General features: G+C 27.4%; 1 protein-coding gene across 1 annotated transcript in view; it reads left to right on the top strand.

Moving 5' to 3' along the window:
* The window catches only part of LOC142329744 (structural maintenance of chromosomes protein 1A-like), a 58,173-nt gene that overhangs the window by 18,353 nt on the left and 14,065 nt on the right, over positions 1 to 25,755 (top strand). The window contains exons 7-17 of the mRNA XM_075374491.1: positions 644 to 895; positions 3,182 to 3,396; positions 4,233 to 4,658; positions 6,716 to 6,884; positions 10,163 to 10,285; positions 14,005 to 14,136; positions 15,076 to 15,141; positions 15,608 to 15,765; positions 19,331 to 19,428; positions 23,178 to 23,359; positions 23,694 to 23,816. Coding sequence (XP_075230606.1) covers positions 644 to 895; positions 3,182 to 3,396; positions 4,233 to 4,658; positions 6,716 to 6,884; positions 10,163 to 10,285; positions 14,005 to 14,136; positions 15,076 to 15,141; positions 15,608 to 15,765; positions 19,331 to 19,428; positions 23,178 to 23,359; positions 23,694 to 23,816 — 1,944 coding nt within the window. The remainder of the gene's footprint in view (positions 1 to 643; positions 896 to 3,181; positions 3,397 to 4,232; positions 4,659 to 6,715; positions 6,885 to 10,162; positions 10,286 to 14,004; positions 14,137 to 15,075; positions 15,142 to 15,607; positions 15,766 to 19,330; positions 19,429 to 23,177; positions 23,360 to 23,693; positions 23,817 to 25,755) is intronic.

The following is a 25,755-nucleotide window of genomic DNA, read 5'->3' as shown; positions in this document are numbered from 1 at the left end:
TATTCTCTGCCATTTTTTATCTTTACTGATGCTGAATCCAACTGCATAATTGCTTTATTCTCATTTCTTTATTGCTTATAGAGCAATAATGTACTTTGATTTGTGTTTTGATGAAAAAGATTACATGCATGTACTGTGTTGGTAGTAAAAACTATATAAAATTTAGTTAAACAGAATAAATTTAGTTTTTATTTTAACTTTGATTTCTTGTGTAAATTGATCAATAACTTGTTTGTTTATTTTGTGCTTTTTATCCCAAAAAAACTATTTAAAAAAGGTACTTTTGACCTATTAAAAAAATTTAAGAATTTAAAAACATTGTAAACAGTAAAAAATTAAACACACTCATCCTGAAAATCTCTTCTGGTAACCCAAAATAAAAAAAATCACAATGTTAGGTTTACTTAATGGGAATTTAAAAATTTTTCTTGGTGTGGATTTTAAAAGAGTAATTCTTCCAGGCCAATGCCTGGAAGAATTCATGAGTAAATTGGTTAAAATAAATTTTTCTACTTTTCATCACAGGCATATTTCAGACTGTCATATAACTTAAGTTGATTTTGACTATATTTTTATTATTTTTTGTAAATATAATTGAATCTGCTTTTGAATTAATTTTATTTCTATTAAATTTTGTTTTTAGGATGCTGAAATTAACAAAAAGAGACCTTCATTTATTAAGGCAAAAGAACGTGTTGATCATATTCAGAAAAAATTAAACACTGCTAAAAAATCATTAGCTGAAGTTAGAGTTGCTAATGAAGCTCATGAAAAGGATATTCAAGAATTACAAAATGAGTTGGCTGAAGTGGAGGCTAAACGTCAACAATATGAAGAAATGGTTGCTGGTGAATCACAGTCTCAAGGTCGTGATGTTCATTTGGAAGATGCTCAGGTTATTTGAATTTTTTAAAATTAAAAATATAATCTTGCAATTTTTTTTTCTTTTCTGAATTTAATGGATTAATCTTATATTAAACAAATAGTAATGTCTTTATAAAATTATAATCTGTGGAAAAAAAAGATAGTTTTTTCAAGTGATAACTGGATATCAAATTATAACTTGATAGTACTCCTGGCTCAAGGACTGTTGTGAAGGTGCTAAACCAACGGAATAAAATTACAAAAAGAGAAAGCTATAAAAAATACAAACTTAGAGAATTAAGAAGACACCTCCACCATCTTTATCTATTATTAATAAGAATTAAAAGTTTGTTATAGTTCCAAGTAATTAAATTCTTTAACTAACTAGTTTATATAATATCAGGCTTGCCTGCAATAATTACTTATATGTATCCCTCTTGCCATTCAAATATTTTCTTTTGTTTCACAAAATATTTCTTCTTAATTTCTTTTGAGTAGAACATGTAGCAGTAAAATACAGAGTGTACTCCTCTTTATTATGCATAGAACATCTTTTGGAACCTACAACATGAATATTTAGTTAAATAAATTAGTTCCAACTTGGACTTCATGAACTGATTTATCATAATCGCACTTTCTGTAGGTGAAATGTGTGAAGTCCCTTATTCCTTACACTATACATTATGCTGACTTCTAAGACTTTATTTTAATAATATTAATATTAAAAGACAATTTATTCTATATCGTATTCATTTTCATATCACCTGGCAGAATATCTCATAGGGATATCAAATTACATACTTAAAGAACTCCACTCGATATACAAAAATAATTTTTATCTTAGCACATTTAATAAAAATGTAAAGATATCTAGTTTGCTGTAAAGAATAACATTTTATAAATTTCAAATGTCTTTTAACAGCATGTAGAAATATAGCAAAAACCCAATCTCAGAAAACTTAGGGCTTGCCTAACTTGGCTGTTATGTGATGTAATAAAATAATTTAATTAGATTTTTTTCTTAATTAAAAAAAGTTCATTAAGAAAGATAGAATTAAAAAAAATAAATGTTGACAGTGGCTCAAAAAATTGTCATTTTTTATGAATTTGTTTGTTGAACCTAATTAATTCAAGGGGTGTAGAATATTATTAATTTGATATTTTTTTTTGGATTCTTTTTTCCAAATTACAACTTCATGTTACATTTAATTGCAATAAAAAAATACGTAAATGATAAGTGCATATATACTTCAGGTATATAGTGAGTGTAAAAACAGAAAACAAATTAGAAAAATTTACAGAATATATTTACTTATGAGTAAAGCTATACTATAAAGTTGTACTTATATGAGTAGTATGTGTAATGAATGAGAAAATATATTAACCAAAATCACTTTTCTCCAAGGACAAAAGTAGAAATATGAAGATCCAAGTAAGTATACAGAGAATTAAAAACTTGTTAGTGTCAAGGAATGATTGAAATGGAAGGACAGTCTACAAATACAAGAAGTACTAGAAATTCTTAAAATGTATTAGGCAATTAGGCTGTAGGTAGAATGGGAGGATCAATTGGGGAATAATTATAGTGCAGGTGGGAGGAGGGAAAAGTTTAATTTGAGATGAGGACAGCTTTCATCACTTTCTTTATTTCTATTCTAAAATATATTTTAGGCTCTTGGCTAACTACTACAAGAGGTGTAAGTAGAATATGAATAATAGAGGAAATTTTAAAGAAGAAATACAAATAGAGATAAAATAAGGAATGCTGCCCTACGACAAGATCTATGATACAGAAGAGAATGAAGTATTTAGAGAATGCTTTTGTTACTGTTCTGAAAAGTAGTAGACTGATGATTGGAAGTTGGTAGTGATAGTGGACCTGGTTCCTTTCGATTCTATGTTCTTGCTTTGTTAGAGACTGTATGTATCAATTATAAACAGTACTGGATTAAGCCTCTACCACATCCTAAAAATTTTAATTTGTAGACTCATTTTTATAATTTGCAGACGACTTCAAACAAAAATTTTAGGGTAGTCAGGAAATTCCCTTTTTGGTATCAGAAAAAATGAAAAAGACCACCTTCTCATATGTTTATTTTATTTTTTTTAATGTTAAAGACATTTATTATTTTTTTTAAGGAAAAAATACATTATACTAACCTCCAAGGGGGCCATGACCTTCCTTCAGATCCACTAGTAACAATAATAGAATTTATATTGTAATCTGTATTTATTTTATTGAATTTTATATTTATGTTTATGTTTCTATTTATTTTATTTTTCTGATAAAAAACAAAAAAAAAAAAAAAAAAAATAGGTAACTGAATATAATAGATTGAAGATTGAAGCACAGAAGCAATCAGCTAGATATCTTCAAGAATTAGATTCCATCAATCGAGAACAGAAAGCTGAGCAGGATAAATTGGATAATGAAGCCCGTATACGTTCTGATCTTGAAAATAAAATTAAACAGAAATGTCATGAAAAAGAAGAAGCGCAAAAGAGAGTTGATAAACTAATTGAACATATCAGGTAATCTTTAATGATTAAATTGTATAGCCAAAATGTTATTTTTTTTAGCTAGATCATGTTTAAACAAAATTTTAAAGTTTTTCTATTGGTATACTGTTTCAAAACTGAATAGAACCTGTTCACAGTTTAGAATGGGTTTAGGCTAATTTTTTTCTGATGCAGTAGCATTAATTAAAATCCAGAGATCAGAGAATACTGACAGTATTGTTTCAAATCCAAAAGTAATTATATATATTATTGCTTGAAATTTTGTCATATCTGTAATACTGTATTTTATTGTTAAAAAATTTTTCACATTACTGCTATACAATTTTGTATAAGTGTCCTTCATGCTGAAATGTTTTTCCATTTTGTAGATTAAATAGCCGTATAGTAAATGTATATAATACTTTTTTGCGAAAAAATGGATATATAGATGTATAATTAATGTATAATTAATTTTATATAACAATAGTAGTTATATAATGTTAGTGAAAGTAATAATAAATATTGACAAACATTTTTCTACTCAGTGTATTGGTCACGCATGCAACCTGTTAAATGTATGGATTTCATTGTGATTCTTGGTTACAATGGTATTTTTTTTTTTAATAGTTCATGCAGTAATTTATAATTTTAGTCTGACTTTTGTGAGGTATAATAAAATGAAACAAAAATTAGATGGAAGTTTCTTTTGTCTCTTTTCATTGATGGTTTTGTTTTTAAGCTTTCATCTTTTGTCAAATTTTCTTTTACAAAGCCATCACTATCTCATAATTCTTGTTGAGGAATCGTTGATTTTCAATCTAGGCTTGCCGTTAAATTAAGCTAACAGCATTGGGTTTGTCTTCTTTCAGAACGAGTGAACAGGCTTTGGAAGAACAAAAAAGATTGAGAGCAGAGTTACAATCAGATGTTGGAACATCTAAGGAACGTGTTCAAGAATTGCAACAAGAACTAGAAAGTGTTATGGAGCAGCTGGGTGATGCTAAAGTTGACAAACATGAGGATGGTCGACGTAAAAAGAAACAGGAAATTGTTGAAAATTTTAAACGTAATTTTCCTGGTGTTTATGATAGAATGATAAATATGTGTCAGCCAATACATAAAAGATTTAATGTTGCTATCACAAAAGTATTGGGTAAATATATGGAAGCTATTGTAGTTGATACTGAACGTACTGCACGGTTATGTATTCAGTATTTGAAGGAACATATGCTTGATCCAGAGACATTCCTGCCCATAGATTATATACAGACAAAACCACTTAAAGAAAGATTAAGGTATGTTATTTATTTAATAGATTATCAATCATAGATTATTAGATTTTATCATATTTTGAATTTTAGCAAAACATTTCTGCTTTTTTTTTCTATTGTATTGTTAGACAGTTGTCGATTCCAAGTTGTACAGATAATGAACTTTTTCTGCTAAAGAATTTTTGTATTCTAAAGAATATTGAGTTACTACAATTTAAAAAGAAAAACACCTGTTGGTTTTGATTTAGTATATCTAATGTTCATTTTTCTCAAGTTTGTCATTTCTTCTGCTGCAATGTTTTCCTTATTTTTAATTAACAAAGTTAAAACCATGAAGTAAGCAATTTTATTAACTGTATCAACTGAATCCAGGTTGTTTCTATAAATTGAACTTTCTTTCTGTTTTTATTAGAAATTATTACATTTTGAAATTGCAATTTCTGAAGTTTGCCATTCATAACGCTATCCCACCATGGGAATAAGAAAAAGTGTGTTACCAACAGTAAATGAGTGATTTTTTTTAAAAACCTATAATCCTGACAATTGTATAGATAATTTTGGATGCCTGGATTTTTGCATTTTTTGATGTTTTGAGGTCCCAGAGTTCAAAAATGCAAAAAATGTATTGTATGTTAACATCATTTTGCTCAACATATTTGGAACTGGTGAAAATATAATGATGTAATGTAGTATACTGATTATCTGGCATCTATGCTATTATAGAAGGAGAGGTGTAGTTCCTTGCATGGTGTGGATAAATATAGCCAGTAAAGTTTTACAACTACTTTGTTGGCATCTCTTTTTTAATCTTAAGTATTTATGAAATATTTTCTGTTATTATAAAGATATTATTTAATCATGTTCTGTTTAATAATTGTGATCTTATCAAAGGCTAGTCCATTCATCTATGTGAGCAAATGTTGCAGTTCAGCTATTAAAACTTTTTTAAAAGTACTAGACAAATTTAAAAAAAAATTATATTTGCTATTTTAAAAAATTATTGAATTTGTTTTTACTTTGACAGCAAATACAGCTAGAATAGCTACATTAAAGTATGGTGATCATGTCAAAAATGGGGTATTGGATATTTTCAAATCTTTAGGTATTATGGTCCAACTAATTATCTAATAAAAAAAACATATGTATTTAAGTGTGTTAAACTGCTTTTGGCCTTATATTTCAGAAGTGACTAAACTGATTTTCTTCAAATTTGTCTCAAATATTTGTATGTATGGGGCATTCATTTTTATAAATTTTTAAACAAAATTTGTTAAGGGGATGGAGGGTAGATATTGCAAAAAACCAATTTCGATTTTCTTCAGAGACATTTTTGAAAAACTATTCAAGCAAATTTGTTATCTAAAAATACATATGTAAGTAATCAAAATTTAAATTAACCCCAGTCTCTTAAAATTAGAATATATATATTTAGTGCTTTTGCTCTATCTCCCTTCAGTTTAAATATTTAAAAAAAAGTTTGAAAGTTTATACTTCATGTATAGACCTATCAAAAAATTATAGACCTGGACCTAAATGCAGAAAATTTTTTTGAAAATTGTTTTTCTTATTTTAGCCTTTATTGAGGGGGTTGTTTGATTTAGAGAAAGCTTTACTTAAGCAAATTTATTAAGTTTAACTAGGATATGAACATTTTTAGAAAAATGTTTCTAAAAATTTATTCCCCACCCTCTAAAAATATACATTCTGTTTTTGGCTCTTTTAATTTTTATTATTAAAAACGTTTTTTGTATTTTTTTCCATCACTTAGGACTATTAAAATTAAAGTAGGTTTGACATTGTATTACATTCTGGATCCAAAATGAGAAGCAGTTTTGTTTATTTTCATAAAAGTTATACTTGACTGGCTTAGCTGGGAAAGCCATGCGTTACTTTGCCACCTTTTTATAAGCTATATTTTCCATTAAAAAAAAAATATTAAATTTATTTCTTTATATGTACTATTGTACAAATTTGAGTTTAATGTAATGCAATTTTATTGTATTTTATTGGTGAAAGATTATTAATTTGATATGTATAACAAAGATAGGAGTGATTATTACTTAATGATTTTTTTTTTTCAGGAATATCAAAGAACCAAAAAATGTTAAGTTGTTATACGATGTGTTGAACTATAGTCCACAGGAAATTAAACGGGTTGTTCTTTTTGCTACAAATAATGCTTTAGTTTGTGATACACCTGAAGATGCAATGAAAGTTGCTTATGAAATTGATGGACAGAATCGATATGATGTAAGTTAATTTAACATTTTATATTTTGGAGATAATAACTGGAAGATGTAGCGTATTTTGAATATTTTTAGTGCTTCTTGTTCAGAATTATTTTATTTTTTGTATTGTTTTGATCATAGTGTTAATAATGATTTTTTGTTAACTGTACTAGTGTTTGTGATGTAATTATTCCGTGTTAGATGTATTAAGTTAAATTTCAAATTAAATTAAAAGTTCTTCAAAAATATTGAGGTATAAGTGAACTTAGATTTAAACTTTTATTTGTTGCACTTCTTTATTGTCAATAGAGTAAGTTTAATTAACATACTTTTGCAGCAAATGCCAGTTTTAGTATTGGGTGATATATATTACTTTAAAAGATATTTAAATTATTATTAAACAAATAATAATAATATTAGACTTGTAGATAAAATATATATTTATTTGAAAAAGAATTAACAAATTTCCATAGCTTTACTTCTAATGGGTTTTTTTATGAGGGGTGAATAATAAATTTGTATTCTTAATTTACTGGTTCAGTAATCTACATACTGCCAACTCCTGATTATCTGCGATAATAACCGAGAAGAGGATCACAGATAATCCAAAATCATAGCAAATTGACAGTTGATCCAAAAATAATATTAATAAAATAATGTGTTAAAATGCTTCATACTGCAGTACAATATTTATATGCACTGTTATAGTAAGGTATAATGGTAAATAATAAAATAAAATACAGTATACTAAACTACACTATTCGTAAAACTACTACCACATACTACCTGATAAAAGCTGCAGCTCTATGAACGCAATAATAAGGTTATAGTTTTTATAAATTTTCAAATGATAGCTTTGTTGAAAATTTTTTTTGTAATTTATGTAGGTCATAATATACATATCATTAGTATTTTTTCCTTCTAAAAGAAGATTTGTGCTTAAAAATCTAGAATGGTATCAGAAAAAAAATTCAGATTATATTTTAAAAACCAGGTCCAACTACTCAAAAACTAACGTTATAAACTTGTTGATGTTACAGACTTCTCCTCTAAGGATAAAGAAAAATTTAATATAATTTATATAATATTATACATTATCATCTAATATTCTGTAAAGTTATGTATTATACAATATACAAAATTGATTTTATCAGTACTACCAGTTAAACAAGAAACAACATTGTTTCAAAATTGTAGATTATTGGTATAAGTGTTTAGATATATATGTCTTAGAAGAAACTTTATAATTGCGTACAAACCATTAATTTGGACTTTAGCTAGTACATGATCTGGACTTATTATATGGAATTTGTAATCATTCTATCAATAAACAATAAAAGAACTATAAAAATAGCTTTATTTTGTAGGAAAATTATTATTACATCATAATACACTGGCATAATTATTTATGCCAGTGCGAATGCTATTACATATCTGAAAATAATTTTATAATGGATTTTCTGAAATTCATTCAGTTACATGTTGCAAATATCTCTATTGCTTTACATCTGGCTAATTTTATTTAGCATAAGAATAAGAAATTTTGTTTTAAATTTTGATTAAACAGTCAAATAAAAAAAGCACTGAATGATCTTTTTTGTTTTAACAAAAAGTTTTAAGTAATAGATTGGGTATTTTTTTACCAAATTTTAAATAATAGATTGCATACGTTATTGTTTCCTTTCAGTAAATTTATCAAAAATATTTTCAGCTTCTAGAATAGAAAACATAAGGCTATCCTTAATAATTTAAAAGTATTCTCTCCTGAAATTCAAAATATGTTATGGATAATACTATGTTTTCTCCTAGTATTTTGTTACATCTACTTTTTAATTATAATTAATGATTTAGTAACTCAGTTAATTTTTCATGCTCATTCAAAATTATGAATTTGATGTTTTAAATTGAATGAGAATTTTGTTATAAATAAAGATATTCCAAACTTGACTTCTGATCGGATAAAAAAAGTAGAGTTAAAGATTTATTATATAGTGTATAAGTTACCAGCTGGCTATCTTTCTCCAAGTAACTACCATCCTCATTGTTACTCGCCTTACTATAAGACTCATTGTCACTTGTTTTACTATAACATCAACTTTTGCTGAATGTCATTATAGAACTTTATTGCCACGGTGCTCAACTAATTACTAACCTCAACCCATTGAAAAGGTGGTAATCATCAAGCGCAGATCAATTTGCTAGGGGATAATTGAACATTTTTCACCCAAACTACTCAAGTGAAGCCTTTCCACAACTTAGAGTGGAGACACACCATTTTGTTCTGGATTAATTTTAACAGTAAACAAAATACTTATAATATTGCGGTCCCTGGTTCCATGAATATCACCACTAAAATTTGCAGTATAACTAATCTTCATTTCACGGTTTAATGTTGGCTACTTTGAATTTTTTTGATTTGTTAATTGTGCTCAAATTATTGAATTTCTTGTGCCAATATCTTAAAAAACTCTTGTTTCAGCATTGCCTTAAAAATGACAAGGCCATTTTGATGAATTTTTGTAATGTTTCTGCCTCTAAAAATCATTCATGTCATGCACTTCTTATTTAATAGAAGCAATAACAAGAATTTTCACATTTTATTATTACCTTGAATGCTTCATTTAGTCAACACTAAACAATGAATGGATAGCATATAGGCATGTAATTCGATTATAGATGGATAGTGGCTATCAATGTCCTGTGTTGCTCCAGCAGCTGATCTATTTTTAGCAACCTGTTAATTTTGAAATAGATTTTATTACCAATTAAGTTACTAGTTTTATTAATTAGTTACTTTAGTGTTTAAAATTTCACATTGTGGTTAACTGTAGTAATATTCCTACTTTGTACTGTCTGTGGTATTACTGAAATAAGACAGGAATCCAGTCCGTTTAAACTAAAAGGAAGTATACTCAAGAGCTAGAAGTTGAATGGCATCACCAGTGACCACTACTAACTTACCTATTATTAGGGCAGTGTCCATCAGTACCGTATCTATTTCTTATACTTACTTTCTTGTGAAATATATTATTTTCTTTTTAAATACACATAGTAATTTACTAATCAAGTTCTAATAATAGTGTTAAAATTTTCCTCTCATTGGTGGATTATGTAGAAACGTTTTTAAATGCTTTGCTTTTTCTGCTTTAAGTTAGTAGGGTTCATATATTTTATTTTTATGAAATTTTTTGATTGTATTTAATATTTGCGTGTTATTCAGATTATTATGCATGTGTTTGAATAAGCTTAATTTATTTTTGTTTTAGTGAAATTATAAATAAAAAAAAATTCTTGTTACAGGCTGTAGCATTAGATGGTACATTTTATCAGAAATCTGGAATTATGTCCGGTGGTAGTTTAGATTTAGCAAGGAAAGCTAAACGTTGGGATGAAAAACAAATGTCACAATTAAAAGCAACCAAAGTAAGTCATGCCACATTAATAATTCATTTATGATACAGTAAGATCTCTTAGAATTTTACACATATGATGTACGACGGCGGTTCAGAAAGTAACCTCCATTTGACTATAAATACTGTAAGGGGAATGATAAAAATTGTCGTATTGAAATTGATTCAGAAGTTTTTGAATTTTTCGAACCACCCTTGTATATGATTTGTAACCATACTTGTGTGTGAAAACTGAGAAGAGTATTAGTTACTTCATTTAGTTGTAACAAAATATCACAACTCATATTTTTCATTCTTTTCCTGATAAGTCATGAAGCCAGTTAATACTATTCACATTTTTATTTGTGAAATGAAGTCATAAGTTTAGACTGCACAGCTTTTAGTAAAATGTCATATCTTTTTAAGACATAAAAGTTTATGCAAAATAGCTATTTCAGAATTAAAAGAAACATTTCATAGTTTACCTGGGAATAGAAACTGTCTGATGAAGACTTAATTGAATGGGTAAGAAAACTCACTACTAATACTGGATATGAAATTTTAAATAAGAAACATATCATCTTTTTATCAAAATTGAGACAAATTTATTGAAAAAAAAAACTACAGAGGATGTGTGAATTTTGATCTGGAAATGATGTAAATATAAAATATATGAAATACTCATAAAATGCATTGAATGGTAAGAGAGAAAAAAAACTGGATTGATGAAGTTATTGTTTTGAAAAATTTGCTAATCTGTCACAAAAAAAGAGAAATGACTCATTAATTAAAAGAAAATATTGCTTTATTTTTATTTTTAATAAGGGGTTAATCCATTTGAAGTGTCCCAAAAAATCATAAGCTGGTTGCTTGACCAGTTGAAAAAAAATTGAAACTTACCCACTTGTGTCATACATGTTTCAGGACCTTAAAACAATTTTTTTAAATTTTCTATTTAAGCAGTTTACCTGTAGTGGCTATTTTTGTTACGGGCGCACACCTGTTTTTGTGATTGTAAGGGTTTATGGAACAAATCATAACTAAAAAACTCTTGGTGCTGGAAGGATGAAACAAAAAGCAATTTATTTATATTTTCTCAAGGTAAAAGACTGGTCCATTTATCTAAATGGTAAAAGATTGGTTATTACCTATCTCTCTTCTCTCTATGAGAAAATTACCAGTAGAGTAAAATTACCAATAAAGCATAAACATCATATACTCATATAAAGCAATAATCATCAGCATATACCATAAACATGAAAAATGGTGAAATTTCACTTTTGATAATTTTTTTCAAGAAGCAGGGATGGCATCCCTGCACACAGTTTGAATTATTCTTTTATCTGTAGGTATATTTTAGTAGTTTTACCATAAATAATACGGTGATATACTTACCCATAAATTTTTGAAAACAATTTTTTTTTAAAGAATTCAAATTTTAACTTCAAATAACTCTGATGGGGCTGGTGATAAAAATTCCAAATTTGCACAAATCGTAGCGTTTTTGTATGTGTTTATGGCAAATAAAAACATTTCTTGTGTATTGCACTAATAAAAAAGTTAAAACCTCTCAAAATTCATGACAAACCTGTTAAAAATGATACCATTTTGACTCACTAAACATGTGCTCCTAGGGGGAGGGGGTTTCTTGTCTTCTTTGCACTTTACATTTTTTGTATCTATCCCCAATTTTGTTGAAGTTGACGTTTCAATATTTTAAAAATAGTTTTCTTAAAATTATTAATGGTAGGTTGTAATTTAATGATAATTTAACCAATACTAGTAACCTAATACAATTTTGATTCAAAAAAGCTTGTAAAACTTACTGAAACTGAGATTTCAGTAATTAGTTTACATCTTTTTTCAGGAATTCATTTTTATTTTTATATTGGTTTATTTTTATAAACACTATCGAAGAAAAATAGATACTAGCAAAATTTTAATTATTCTTAATGAAATAGCCTGTTTTTGTAGCAATGAAAATTTATTATTTAGATGGTCAACCAATAGCTGTGATATCTCTTCTGATAATTCTCTTGAAATTGTTTGAGAGCAACCTGTCACTGTAGTTAGTTGAAGTGACATCAACTTTCTCAGGAATCTGCTGATCAGTACCTACACTTGTTTTGTTGAGACTTTTGAAATGATGTATGTGGTCCAGTTGGGAAAAAAAAATGAACCTGCACATCGTCATTTTTGATTCTAATATCTACCACCTCTTCTCCTTTCCACCACTGATCATCATATACACAAGTGAAAGTGGTACAATACTTGACACAGGATGGTCTCAAAGTCCTTGAAGTCTGAAGTAAAGTAACATTTTTCAATACCTTCTGACTCAGGAACAATACTTGTGGTAGCTTCTAGTACTAACAACACTTTCACAACAATCAAAACTGTTTTTTTAGAGTTTTTGAAATCTTAGTATTCTCATCTCATTTAATAAAAAAATTCTTGATGTTTTTCAGCTTGTGATTACAAAATGGATGTATTTCATCAATGTTTAATATCTGACTGTTTAATGGCCTTTGCAGGCTTGCCTTTGCCACTTCTCGTTTTGTTTTCCCTCCCACATCATCGCAGGCGTTTTTCCCTTGGGATGATCCAAAGAAGTGCCATTTGGCTTCAAGGTCAAAGTCTTTTTTGTGTCTGCACAAATCATCAAAATTCTTTTTATTTTTGTACTGACTTGAAGCACCAGCAGTAAAATAGATGAGTTTATAATGTTCTGATGTACTTCCTTGATATGGTCTGTTAAAAAAGTTTTTGAAAGCAATAAAATGTTGCTGTAAATGCTAAGTGATCACTTAAAATTCAGACACTTTTGTGTTTAATAAATCATTTTCCTTGTAATAGAACACAAAAGGGTAAACTGTGGCTTTGCTGTTGACTTAATGGAAGCTTTGTATTTCACCTTGATCAAAAAATGAAATGTTTTCTGCAAAGTCTGCCAACACCAAACATTCTTCACCTTATTCTGATTTTTTTGTTCTTGAACTATTGTTTGTACATTATTGTATCTGGCAACACATCATGTCAAACACTGCTTGCTTACCTGGACATTTGGTGCACACATTAATTATACAGCTGTAGTTATCCTTGCCACGAACAAAGATGTCTACTAAGTCCTTAATCAACATTAAGTTTAATCATCATTCATGAGTTTGATGTTCTGGTGGTGGGGGTACACACAAACTGTGTATGAGTCCTGGATGCACCAGCCAAGATACACCATTTTGGAAGCAGTTTGCAGAACTTCGATCTTTCAGTTTTTTCCTCAGAATTTTCACTTTTAAAGGAGACATATAATTCATGTAAGTTTATCAGTACAAGGCGCTTTTGCTTATGCACTTTGACACCATCAACATCCGTGCTAACACAATCCTTTTTACCAGGACACATAAAACTGAACCTGATGAAAAATTATCAAGTGGTCTTAAAAGAACTTGAACAAAATAAAAATATTTCCTTGAAATAATGTTGTGAAAAAACTGGATCCATTGAAAATTAGTTTTCAGTGGAAAATTAAAATGTTAAACATCAAATGATTTAGCAACTTGAGATGAGAAGTATATATTTATTATTTGCTTAAAATAGCAAGATCAATTTTTTATAAAAATGTTATATAAAAGAATAGATTTCACACTTCTAATGGTGTCTTGTCTATTTAATTAAATAATCTATTGTGAAATGTATTACTTTTTTTGTTATAGTAATTTGATAAATAATGTGTACATTTTATTTATTTTACAGGAAAAACTTACTGAAGAATTGCGAGAAGCAATGAAAAAATCACGAAAGGAATCTGAATTAAATACTGTGGAATCTCAGATTCGTGGTTTAGAAACAAGACTTAAGTATAATAAAACAGATAAAGAAAAAACTGTGAGTTAGACAAATTGTATTGATATTTAACAATTGTATTTCTGTGTATGTAAAAAAAAAAAAAAAATATATATATATATATATAAATTACATTTCATATTCATATTCATAGAATTTTTTTCAATATTCAAATAATTCAGTAACATTTTGACCACTAAGCTGATGAAATTTAGTATTATATGAAATTAAAACACCAAAACCCAGTAATTAGGTAAGTTAAACTTATCTTGTTAATTTCCAATAACCGGATTTCACAGCATCTTGCATCTTCAATTGATATTAAATTCTAAAATATATGTTTTAATATCATTTAAAATTTTACAGTAGAAAATACTATAATTTCTGAAAAAATGACAAATCATTAAAAAGAAAAAGTTTTAATATAATAAATATAGAATATATTTTTACTATATTATTCACATACACGCACGTGTGTGCGTACACACAGACACTCACTCATTATGCATATTTGGTGATTTATTATATTGATAAAATCTGTACTGTATTATCAAAAAATTGACTTTGACTTTACATAATTACCAGCAGGACTCAACAGAAATGGAGGAACATTAAAAAACCATTCTGATATTTATGTTTACAGTGTTTAAATACAAGTTTAAGTATAATATAATTTCATACTGGGGATTATATAAAATGTCAATTTTTTTTTTAATTTGCTATACTGATAATTAAACTTCATATTTAAATTAATAAATTTCTCACTACTTTTATCATTTAGTTTTGAAAATTTTAGTTTTTGAAGAACTTCCTAAAAAAAATACAAGTTTCTTAAATTACATGGTTTTCCATTATTTTTTATTTAAAAATTTGAATCCTACTGTCTTGTAGTTTAAATACTGTTTATTTTGTTGTAGGTAAGGCTATATGAGTTATCCTATATCTGTTTTATTAATTTAGAATTATTTCATGCTTTTTTAGCTGAAGCAAATTCAAGAACTTGATCGTGAACTTCAAGCATTAGAAGCCAAATTGGAACAGAGTGGTGTAAGTTAGTTTAATTATTAGCGATAAATTATTATTAAAGATATAATTTTAAAATGGTTTACATCATGTTCACCATTTTATATTACTTCTTCTTGCATTGTAAATTAAAAAAAAGAAATATAGACAGTAAAATATGTTAGGAAAAATGTCTCTATTCTTTCATTAAAAATAATTTCTTTTTATCAGTGTATACTTAAGATTCTGGTGTCATTGAACTCTCACTCTTCTTACAGAGGTGGTGTTTATTGTACACAAATCCAAATATAACATTAACTAACAAAGCTTTACAGTATTAGTTGATTTTTTGTTGTTTACTTTAAATCTTTATAACAATATTGATTATTGGGTTCAATGTTTTGAGCTTAATTATAACGAAAATTAAGAAATATAAACATTCTTGTTTACAAGTTTGTCTTGCTTAAGTTAATGGTTTATAAAATTTGATGAACTTTTTTCTTTATTGCAGCCAAGAACTGAGGCAATTGAGAAATCAATGAGAGCACGTGATCAACAGATACAAGAAATGAAAGGTAAAATGAACAGAGTAGAAGATGATGTATTTGAAGATTTTTGTAGACAGATCGGTATGGACAATATACGACAGTACGAGGAACGTGAGTTAAGGTATGAATGTTTTATTGTTATTTATAATTGTCATTACTTTTATTATTGACTCTAATTTTACATTGTGTTGCTTATTAACATTCGAGTACAACAAATTACATTTGTTAAATTTCTTTAATAATGTTAGTCATATTTTTGTCATTAAATTAATTTTATTGCAAAGCATATTTTTTTAGATCAATAAGTGAAGAATGTCTTTTGACATCTAGTTTTGTGACTTTTTTTAAAAATATTTAATACAACATTTCTAATCTTTATGCATGGTTCCCCAGGCCTGGAAAGTCAGGGAATTGGCTTTGAAAAATCACCAAATTTGGAAATCAGTTGAAATTTGAAAATATCAAGGAAAACTTGAAAAATTTTGAGCAAAACAATCTGTAAAAAATAATGACTAATGTATTTTCCTCACTGAAGAGGCTTCAATCACCGCGGAAAAACAAAGAAAATCTCATGAAAACTCTTTTCATAAATTATAAATCTTATTGAAGTTTGAAATATTTACAGTAGTAAAGAGAATTTGAGATTGAGCTTTGTGCATGAATTTGGATTCTTCAGTTAATTTTGATCATCAAAAACCAGTTTTTGATTTATTACCTTATATATATATATATATATATATATGTATATTAGCATTATATATATTACTAGCATGAATGCTACAAATTAAGTTCTGTTCCCTGATTAAAAGAATTCATTGAATCTTATCAAATCTTATTAAAATCTCATTGAATTGGACAACATTCTATTCACTGATTTTTTAATAACATTTGGCTGGATTCAACAGGTTTCTTTAATGGGACATCAATTTAATACAACCAAATCTTATTTGAGTTAGATAAAGGTCTAGCCAGATCCCAGATTTTTTTTAAGCAGGGCTGCAGATTTCAAATACGTATAGACAACACTTTGCACAGTGAATAAGTATTCATGCAGGTAATATATATATGTATATTATGGGTGTGCAAGTATTCAAAGTTTTCAAGTTGAGTTGAATATTTTAGAATCCAATATTTAAAAAATATTGTTAAAAATATTTTTTACTGAGAAATATATTAAGACGTGTGTTTTCCATTCCCAGTTATTTTTGTGTATAAAATTAAAATACTTCTACTGTGAAGATATTTTCATATTGCACTTAGATTAATTTTGTAGTAATAATGTTGGAAAATATCCACCAGTTTTTGAATTTCCAAAATTAAAAAATTATAATTAATTATGAGCTATTTTGAACATTGTTTGGAAAAATATTGTTAGACTTCATCTATATCATGGTTATTTTAGTCAGTGAAAATTCTGAAAATAGTCAGGAAGAATTACTTACAAAATTTTGGGGAAATCCTGTTATGCTTATTTATGGATGTAAGTTTTTATGAGTTTTTCAAACTGTTGAATGTTGAAGTTAAAAATTTCTGGCTGGTTTGGAAAATATTAATTGTCAGTTCAAGGGTTTAGATTCCATTTTTAAAATCGGATGTTTTTATTATATCTCTTTTTATAAGTTACTTTTATGAAGCATTGGTATAATGGATTTAAAATAAAATGTTCTTTTTTATTCCTGCTTTTAGTATGCTCATTCGCCATATATTTCTGGTTATTGAGTTGTTGCTGACATAAAACTTAATTTTGCTCTCCTTAGAGTAATACACTCTAGTTGGTTAGTATAATGTGTGTAATGTAGTTTTGTAGATCAGTGACTTAGGCTCGATTCCCAGCTAGAATTTGACATCTTTCTGAATTTGTTTATGTTCCTTATTTATATATGGTATGTTCTCTTCATTTATTAAAGTAAAATAGAAAAAAAAATTGAATAATAGTTTGATCATTTTTAAGTAGATTTAATGTAGAAATGTTATTGAACGTTTAGTTTGATTGAGTCCCAAATTTATGTATTTCTATCCTGACCTATAATTAAAATCATTAAAAATATTTTAAAAAAGGTTAAGAACCATTTTTAAAATTACTAATTTTTTATTTTTATTATGGCACGATAAAGCTATACTACAGTTCTAGTTCTGTAAGTCCAAGAAGAAGCTCTTAATAACTCTTTAAGTCCAGAAATTTTTTTGTTATTAGTAGTCTAGATTTATAAATTCTATTCAGTAAGAAAGAATATATAAACTAGCCTGGCAACAAACTTTTATGCAGTATTTCACTACCAGCTTAGTGCAAATTTTTGGCATTAATTTGTTTATTATATATTAGATGACTATAGGTTTTAAATTAAGATTTTATCAGGGGATCAAAAGTTAAAAAAAAATTATTTTATTTAATAGCAATAAAAAATTTGAGGGATGCAGTGAGAAAATAAGAGGAATGGGGTGTTGAAAAATAAGAAATCTCATTGTAACATGACAGTGATCCATTCATCTTGCATAGCTTTTTGATGAAATATGGTACAATCATTTTTTCTTAGGCCTTTATTCATCTCTGTGCTTTTATATATATAAAAGGGTGAAATTTGCTCTAAAAGGTAAACTTTGCTATCTATCAATCCTTGTTATGCTTATAAAAACATTACATTGCTTTTTATCAGGTACCTTTAAAATATTATCAGAAGCATTGATTGTGCATGCATTCAGGTAGAAAATAAATGAATGATTTAGTTCGAGTTTGGATGGCTTAGTAATGTAGTAATAGAACAATGCTCAGTTGACATCCTGAAAAAAGTAATTGGAATAGTTAATATAATAAACTGATTTTATTTTAAGATAACTTAATTAATACGAAGAAAGAACTAGCTAAACTGTTACAAATTGGAAAGTAAAGTGCTTAAAAACTGTTTACAAATAAAGTTACATAAATGTAAAACAAGATTGGCATTTTGATTGTTATCAGTCATTATCAACAGATGTGTGAAATTTTGAATGATATAGGTTAATTAATTTATGCAGTTTGTTTTTGTTAATTAATTACTGACATATTAACCCCGTTACAACTAATTTTCTCTAATCACATTTGGTTTGAAATTTTTTTTTTTTTTAATTCTTAAGTTACATGTGGAATCATTGACTGCTTGTCTTCCTATACACTATAAAAATCATTTGAAATATAAATTCTGTTAGGTAATTTTGGGATTGTATTTTTGAAGGGCATCTGACATGAGATTGACATAATCATAACGTGATCTATGTGTTCTTGTATGGATGAAATTTATTAACATAAAAATTCTAATTTCATCCTCACTGGGAATCAAATGTAGGACACTGGAGTAACAGTCAAAACTACCTTCCTTCTTCATAAGTGTATGAAGTGAGACTAATAAAATAATATTTATATCTGTGTATGCTTTGTTGAAATTTTATTCCCCATTCTCAAATAAAAAAAATTAATTTAAATAAAACTTAGTACTGCCTTAAAAGTATTACACTTAAAATATTAGTTGGTTAGATTTTAAGGGATGTAAGGTACTTTGAAGTTCAAGGACTTGTAGATTTTTAAACAAGTCTTGATATTTGGACTGCTTAACTTATATTTTTCCAGGACAAAGTATTCATTTTCTTAAAATGATTCATAATATTGTATTTACTATAATCTTTAAACAAATATGTATCCCTCTTTTTTTTAGATCACAGCAAGAAAGAGCTAAAAAGAGGCTTGAATTTGAAAATCAACGAAATAGAATTATGAATCAGCTGGAATTTGAGAAAATGAAAGATACTAAGAGTAAGTGGAATATTGTAATATTCTGATGTGATTAGTAGGAATTACGTTAAAAGTAATTTTTTAAGTTCAAGAGTAGCTTGTAGTACGAGGTTGTAATAACAGTTTTTTTCTTTTGTCAATTATTAACAGTTTGGAATAGGTTTATTGTGAATGAGATTAATTAATAATTTATAATGCTATTACTTGTTGAATAGATTTCTTACGTGAGTGTATAAACCTTTATGATTAAGACAGGTGGGTGGTTTAATAATCATTTGAATGTGGCATGTAACTTGCAATTTATATCTCTGCTCGTATGGATGGAACAAATGTATTGTGAATATAAGCTTTTTAAAAATATTCAGTAACCAGCTGATAGAGGATGCCCTGAAGGAAAGTGTTTGGTGAAAATTGGTGTTTGTGGTTTACATGTTGTAAATGAAGCAATGAAAACAGGGATTGAAAATATACCTTTATACCAGGGATTGGAAACAGGGAATATTCATACCTTATTAAGATATTTTTACTTCTTGTTTAATGATAGCCCAGTCCTGAATTTACCACAGGAAATAATAAATTTCCGTTAGAATACTGCACGACTAGATTATTAGATAATGTGAAATGCTTAGAATGAAATGAGCCTTGCCAATTTTGGATGACATAAAGGAATTTATTGACAAATCAAAGAAACTTAAAGCCATATACTGTTGTTATAGAGCATTTTAAAGATAAATTCCAAAAATGTAAATTGGCATTTTACAAATTTATTTTGTCTAACTGTGAATCCTTTTTAAGGCAATTTCGGAACCCAGATCCTCTTGCTCCTTATTTATTTTCACATCTTAATGATCTACTAAAAACATTTTTAGCCGTATAATTTAAATCAAGCAATATAGCTGTTGTAAACAATTTGAAACTTGCTTCAATTATCTTACTGATTTGAAAATTTATGTGAATTGAAAGAAAATAAGTGTTCTTGGATTTCAAATAATAAATATCTGAAAGAAATAAAAATATCAGAAGATGATGGATTGAGGTTTTGTAAAGTGCCAACTTTAAAAAACTCATCTCAAAGCTTGTTGAACGAAATCCTTTAAAATATAAAGTTGTGAGGTGTGTATCATCATTAGAGCCAGCTGTGATCCTTCTTGAGCCTGAATTTGATTGTGACAGAGTGAAGCATTTATTGGCAGCATTATCTGAAGCCAATAGATTTACTGAAAACATAGCTGAAAAAGCTAAGAAACAATATTCTTTGCTATGCATGAATGCTAAAGGAGCTCTGAGTCGCGAGTTCAAAATATTTTCACCAGATACTGATGATGATGATAGTAAAGAATGGAAAGATATGAGTAAGTTGGATAAATTTTTTATGGATAAATTCAAAATATATGGACCTGTGGGAAATAGTGAAAGTATGCCTAATTTTTTCACATAGAAACACAATAGTTGAAGGTGGCTTTTCCATTAACAAATCTCGAAGAAACAATAATTTATCAACAAAAGGTTTTTGATGCAATTGTAGATGCTGGGGGCAAGGAGAATGTTTTCATTACAAAAAAAAATGCTCACTGCAGTGAGAAGTTGTAGAAGACTATATGAAAGAATATCTTGTAAAAAAAGAAAAAAACTTCTCTCAAGAAGAACAGAACAGAGCCCTGAAAAGAAAAATGCAAGCAGAAATTAAAATGAAGGAAAAAAGGAAAAGGTTGAGAGCTACAACCTTGGCAGAAGAAGAACAGATAGCCGCTCAAACCATTAGGAACCTAAAGATATTGAAAAAAAGTTGCCCTGTGTAATTTACCAAAACAGTATATCACAAAATAGCCTAATTTTAAATGTATTTTCTAAAAATTCATTAAAAAATAAACTTGAAAAATGAATATAATAGTAAAGAAAAGGCATGAGTTGGGCAGCTGTAGGGATGGTGGAGGCTGCAAAAAAATAAAACGTATTTATTTTACAGAGTAAACAACATTAGCATAACATTGTGAGAATCAGGAAATCTTTACTAAATTGGTCAGGAAAAACGAATCTTAAAATTTGTTGGGAAGCCTGTATAATAGAATTTATATATGTATGTATATATATATATATATATATATTTGACGACTGTGCTAATAAAATGAAATTTTAACCACCAAAACACAATAACCATATTAAGTACAAGAGTCGATTTTCATGGGATCCCGCAGCTTCAGTTTGTGTTTAATTCTATAATTACAGTAAAATAAACTGTTTTTTAAATTTGAAGTTATGGATGTATATGCAAATTCTGCTGTCCAGTACTGGAATGATGTAATATTAAAACTTATTTTCCTATGTTCTAATGTCATTACTGCCAACTATTAGATTGCATTTTATTATGTTTTTAATTAAATAATCATCTTCAAATGTGACTTGGTTCATCAATTTGTGATTTTGTTTGTATTTATAAATGTAATATTTCTCAAGTATATTCATTTTTTATCATTATTACAAAGTTCCAAAATTTCTTTATATTTTTGCAATCAGTAATACTATGGTTTCATTCTAAGAAATGATCAGCTACATTAGCTATATCTTTTTTTTGTTTTTGTAAGTGTGTAATGTTCTGTAAATCTTTTTTAAATGATTGTTAGGTGTACCAATGTATATCCTATATGCTATCCTCTCTATTAATAGAGTGGATTTAAGAGAAATATTTAAATTAAATTCAATGAGTGTAATAATATTTTATTTGTAAAATCAGTAGATCACTTAAACAAAATATTTACAGAACATTACACAGCTTACTAAAACAAAAAGAGGTATATCTAATATAGCCGACCATTTGTTAGAATGCGAACATAGTATTAATGATTGCAAATGTAGTTACGAGATTTTGGAAGTTTGTAATAATGATAAAATATGAATGTACTAGAGAAATATTATATTTATGAATATAAACAAAAATGTAAATTGATGAACCACCAAATCACATTCGAAGATAATGTAATTAAAATCATAATAAAATACAATCTAACAGTTGGCAATAATGGCATTACAACAAAGGGAAATACAATATTTTAAATACTGCATCATTCCAGGACTGGACAACAGAATTTGCATATTTGTCCATAATTACTTCATAATTTATAAAACGGTAACATTTTCGACAAATCTGAAATTCACAAATTACAAAAACAGTTTATTTTAATGTAATTATAGAATTAAATACCAACAGAAGATGCAGGATTCTGCAAGTATTGATTCTTGGAATTAATATGGTAAGTTTAACTTATCTGTTTACTGTGTTTTGGTGGTTTAAATTTCAGTCAACGTATACATGTATGTATATGCTCACACAGTAGTGGTCATATGCACTTAGTTTATAAGTAAAAGTTGAGTGAATAATAATAATGTTTTCAGAAAAAATAAGAACAAAGTTAGTTTTAAAAAATTGTAATGAATATTTTTCCAAATGTTTTGTAATAAATTGAGTAGGAAAATTTGGTTTATAACTAGGTACAATTAGATTTAGGCTGCAAAATAGCTTTCTGGATGTATCTTTTCAAATATTACTAAAGTTTCTTAGGGTTCTAAACTGGAAGAGCAGGCATGAGTTGTTGTTTCTGTGTACTAAACAAATATAGGTAAAATTATGAGATTATTATGACTATATCAATGAGTTGATAATTAAAAACTTATCGATAAGTTTAATAGTCCACTACAACTTTGGCGATAGCAGTCATATTGTTGTAAGACAGATGCTTAGAACATCGGTTGATGTAGATTTTATTTTATTACAGATAATGTATTACGTTGGGAGCGCGCTGTATGTGATGATGAAGATGAATTGGAACGTGCAAATCAGGTTAAGCATAAGCAAATGACTGAGATTGATAAGGATATGCGTGAACTTGATCGATTAAAATCAGAACGTCTTACAAAAAAGAATGATGTAGATGCTATGGAAGAACATATTGGAAAGGTATTGGAAGTTATGTTTCTTTTAGTAGTAATAAAAAAAATTATATGATTTAAAGATATTTCAGATATTGAGAAAGTATTTCAGTGTTTGTTCCTGGTGTTTCATCTTTATGACTTAGGAACATGATAAATTGAACTGCTTTTGGTTAGCAAGATGATTGAAAAATATTTGAAGCAAAAATTACATTTTTCTTTTAGTCATTATAATTTACTATTAACAATATTATTTTTATATTTATCTGTGGTAGTTAATTTTGCTTATGTATCAGATTACTGTTTTGTATTTTTCTTATTAATACATAATTGTGTTAGTTAATTTTCATAATTTTTTTTAGGCCAGAAGAGAAGTTGGTTCTATTGCAAAGGATATTCAAGCCCTGCAAAAACAAGTATCCAATCTTGAAACTAAATTAGAAATGAGAAAGGCTGAAAGACATAGTATTTTAAAACATTGCAAGGTTTGAAAATTAATTACTGATTATTTATTTTCATTTAAATTTGGCATCTTATTTTAAAATTTATTTGCGCTATATGTTTTGTTTTGATTTATTTTTATAATGTGTGTAATAGTCTTTAATTGTAGTCTTAATACATTTATATTGTAGTTGTCTGTTGTATATCGTGTATTTTTTTTTAAATTTCTGTATTGAATCAAGATGAAAGTAGATAATAATTTGATATGTTTTCTTTCTCTTTAACTCCTGACACAATTGAGGATAACTAATTCTCTACCTGAATCTCTGTTTTGTCATTAAAAACATTTTTTGTGCAGCTAATTTTTAAATGATGAAGTTTATCGAAAATTGTGATCTGTCATGTTGGTTTTAATTTGTGTAGACTATGTTTAGCGAACAGATATATTTGAACAAAAATATTTTCTGGATTATTAATATAGTAGACCTAGTTTTTTTTATTCACTTACTATAATGATCTCCATAATTTATTAAAAGTAATGACTTAAGAGAAATGTGATATTTAGTACTGCCTATTTGTATCTTTGTAATAGAACAGCACATTATTTTTATTATCTCTCTTCAGTTAAAATTTGCCCTTCTTTCAGACTGGAAGCAACAACTACTGATTTTTTTAATGATTACAGTGTGCTTAAAATTGCAACCATAAAAATCCAAATCTGTTGTATTTCTTAATATTCCTGTTACTAGAAGTTACAAATTTGGCTTTGTGATATACCTATGTCACAAAATATCTAAATAATATTTAGGGTTCTAACCTGTAATGCAATAGGTATTGTGATATACCTACGCCAGCATTTTAAAAATGTTACTATAGTAGTGTTTGATCATACAAACTAACCTCTGTTTTGTGTGCAGACTTAACTTTGCATAACATAAAAATTACACTTTATTGTTTTTTTGCCTTTAAAGATTTTAAGATATAAGTTTTCATATGTTGCCCTGCATTCTTAGTAAACTTTGTATACAATATTTGCTTTATTGTGTCGACCAAAGATTTTTGTGGATGTATGTTTGTGGTAATTTTCATGTGTTGTTATTATTTTATGTTTTTATATTACTTTATAGAGTTGATTAAGTTGCTACTATAATAGAAGAAAAATGTGGAATTTTAAAATTTAAGATGTGAAAGTAAATGAAATATCCAAAAAATATAATGATTCAGCTGTAATTGAATTAGGAAATATTGAAGTAGTGTTCGATCTCAGCAAAGGGCAGTTTGATTAATAATCAGATGAATTGTTACACATATGCTTAGGGTTATTCTAACATTTCACTTAAGTAAAGCAGGAAGGCTGATTTTATTTGTAAGCTTATTTTTTAATGTCATTAAAGCAGAGCTGTACTGGAAATTAGTGTTATCACAAGTGTATATAGCCTATGAAGAAAAAATGATTAAATTTTAATGCCACAAAAGACCCTGTAAATGTGTATATGTATGAAACTAAATAAGGCCACTAAAAGAGGGTTTTCTATAGTCAAGTTTGTAGCAACATATCAAAAACACCAAAGTTTTGAAGTACAACCACTTTCTAGAAACCACTTAGTCCATTATAGCAGGATCTGTTCTAGTATTCATAATGAGTTATGTTTTGTCTTTATTATAATATTTTTGTTTTTAAATTTCTGCTTAAGTTTTCATTTTGTTTTAATTTTTTTATTCTATTGTTTTTGTATTTATGTTCATGTTTTGTTTTCTGGACGGTTTTTTTAAATGTGGATTTTTTTTTGACTTAGTTTGAAAAACACATACATCATATTTGGGCAATGATAACGCCAAAGCGTTTTTCGCCCAGAAAACCAAATAAATAAAAAAACGAGTTGCGGTGTTGACAAGAAATGGACAATGATTAATTGAATAGTTTAGATCTTAAAGAGAGTGAAGTAATTTCTTCTCTGGTTCTGCATTTTAAAATATATTAAG

Source organism: Lycorma delicatula, chromosome 9, assembly GCF_047948215.1.
Source record: "Lycorma delicatula isolate Av1 chromosome 9, ASM4794821v1, whole genome shotgun sequence".
In the NCBI taxonomy this organism is placed as follows: domain Eukaryota; kingdom Metazoa; phylum Arthropoda; class Insecta; order Hemiptera; family Fulgoridae; genus Lycorma; species Lycorma delicatula.
This window is presented reverse-complemented; position numbering and strand designations above follow the sequence as displayed.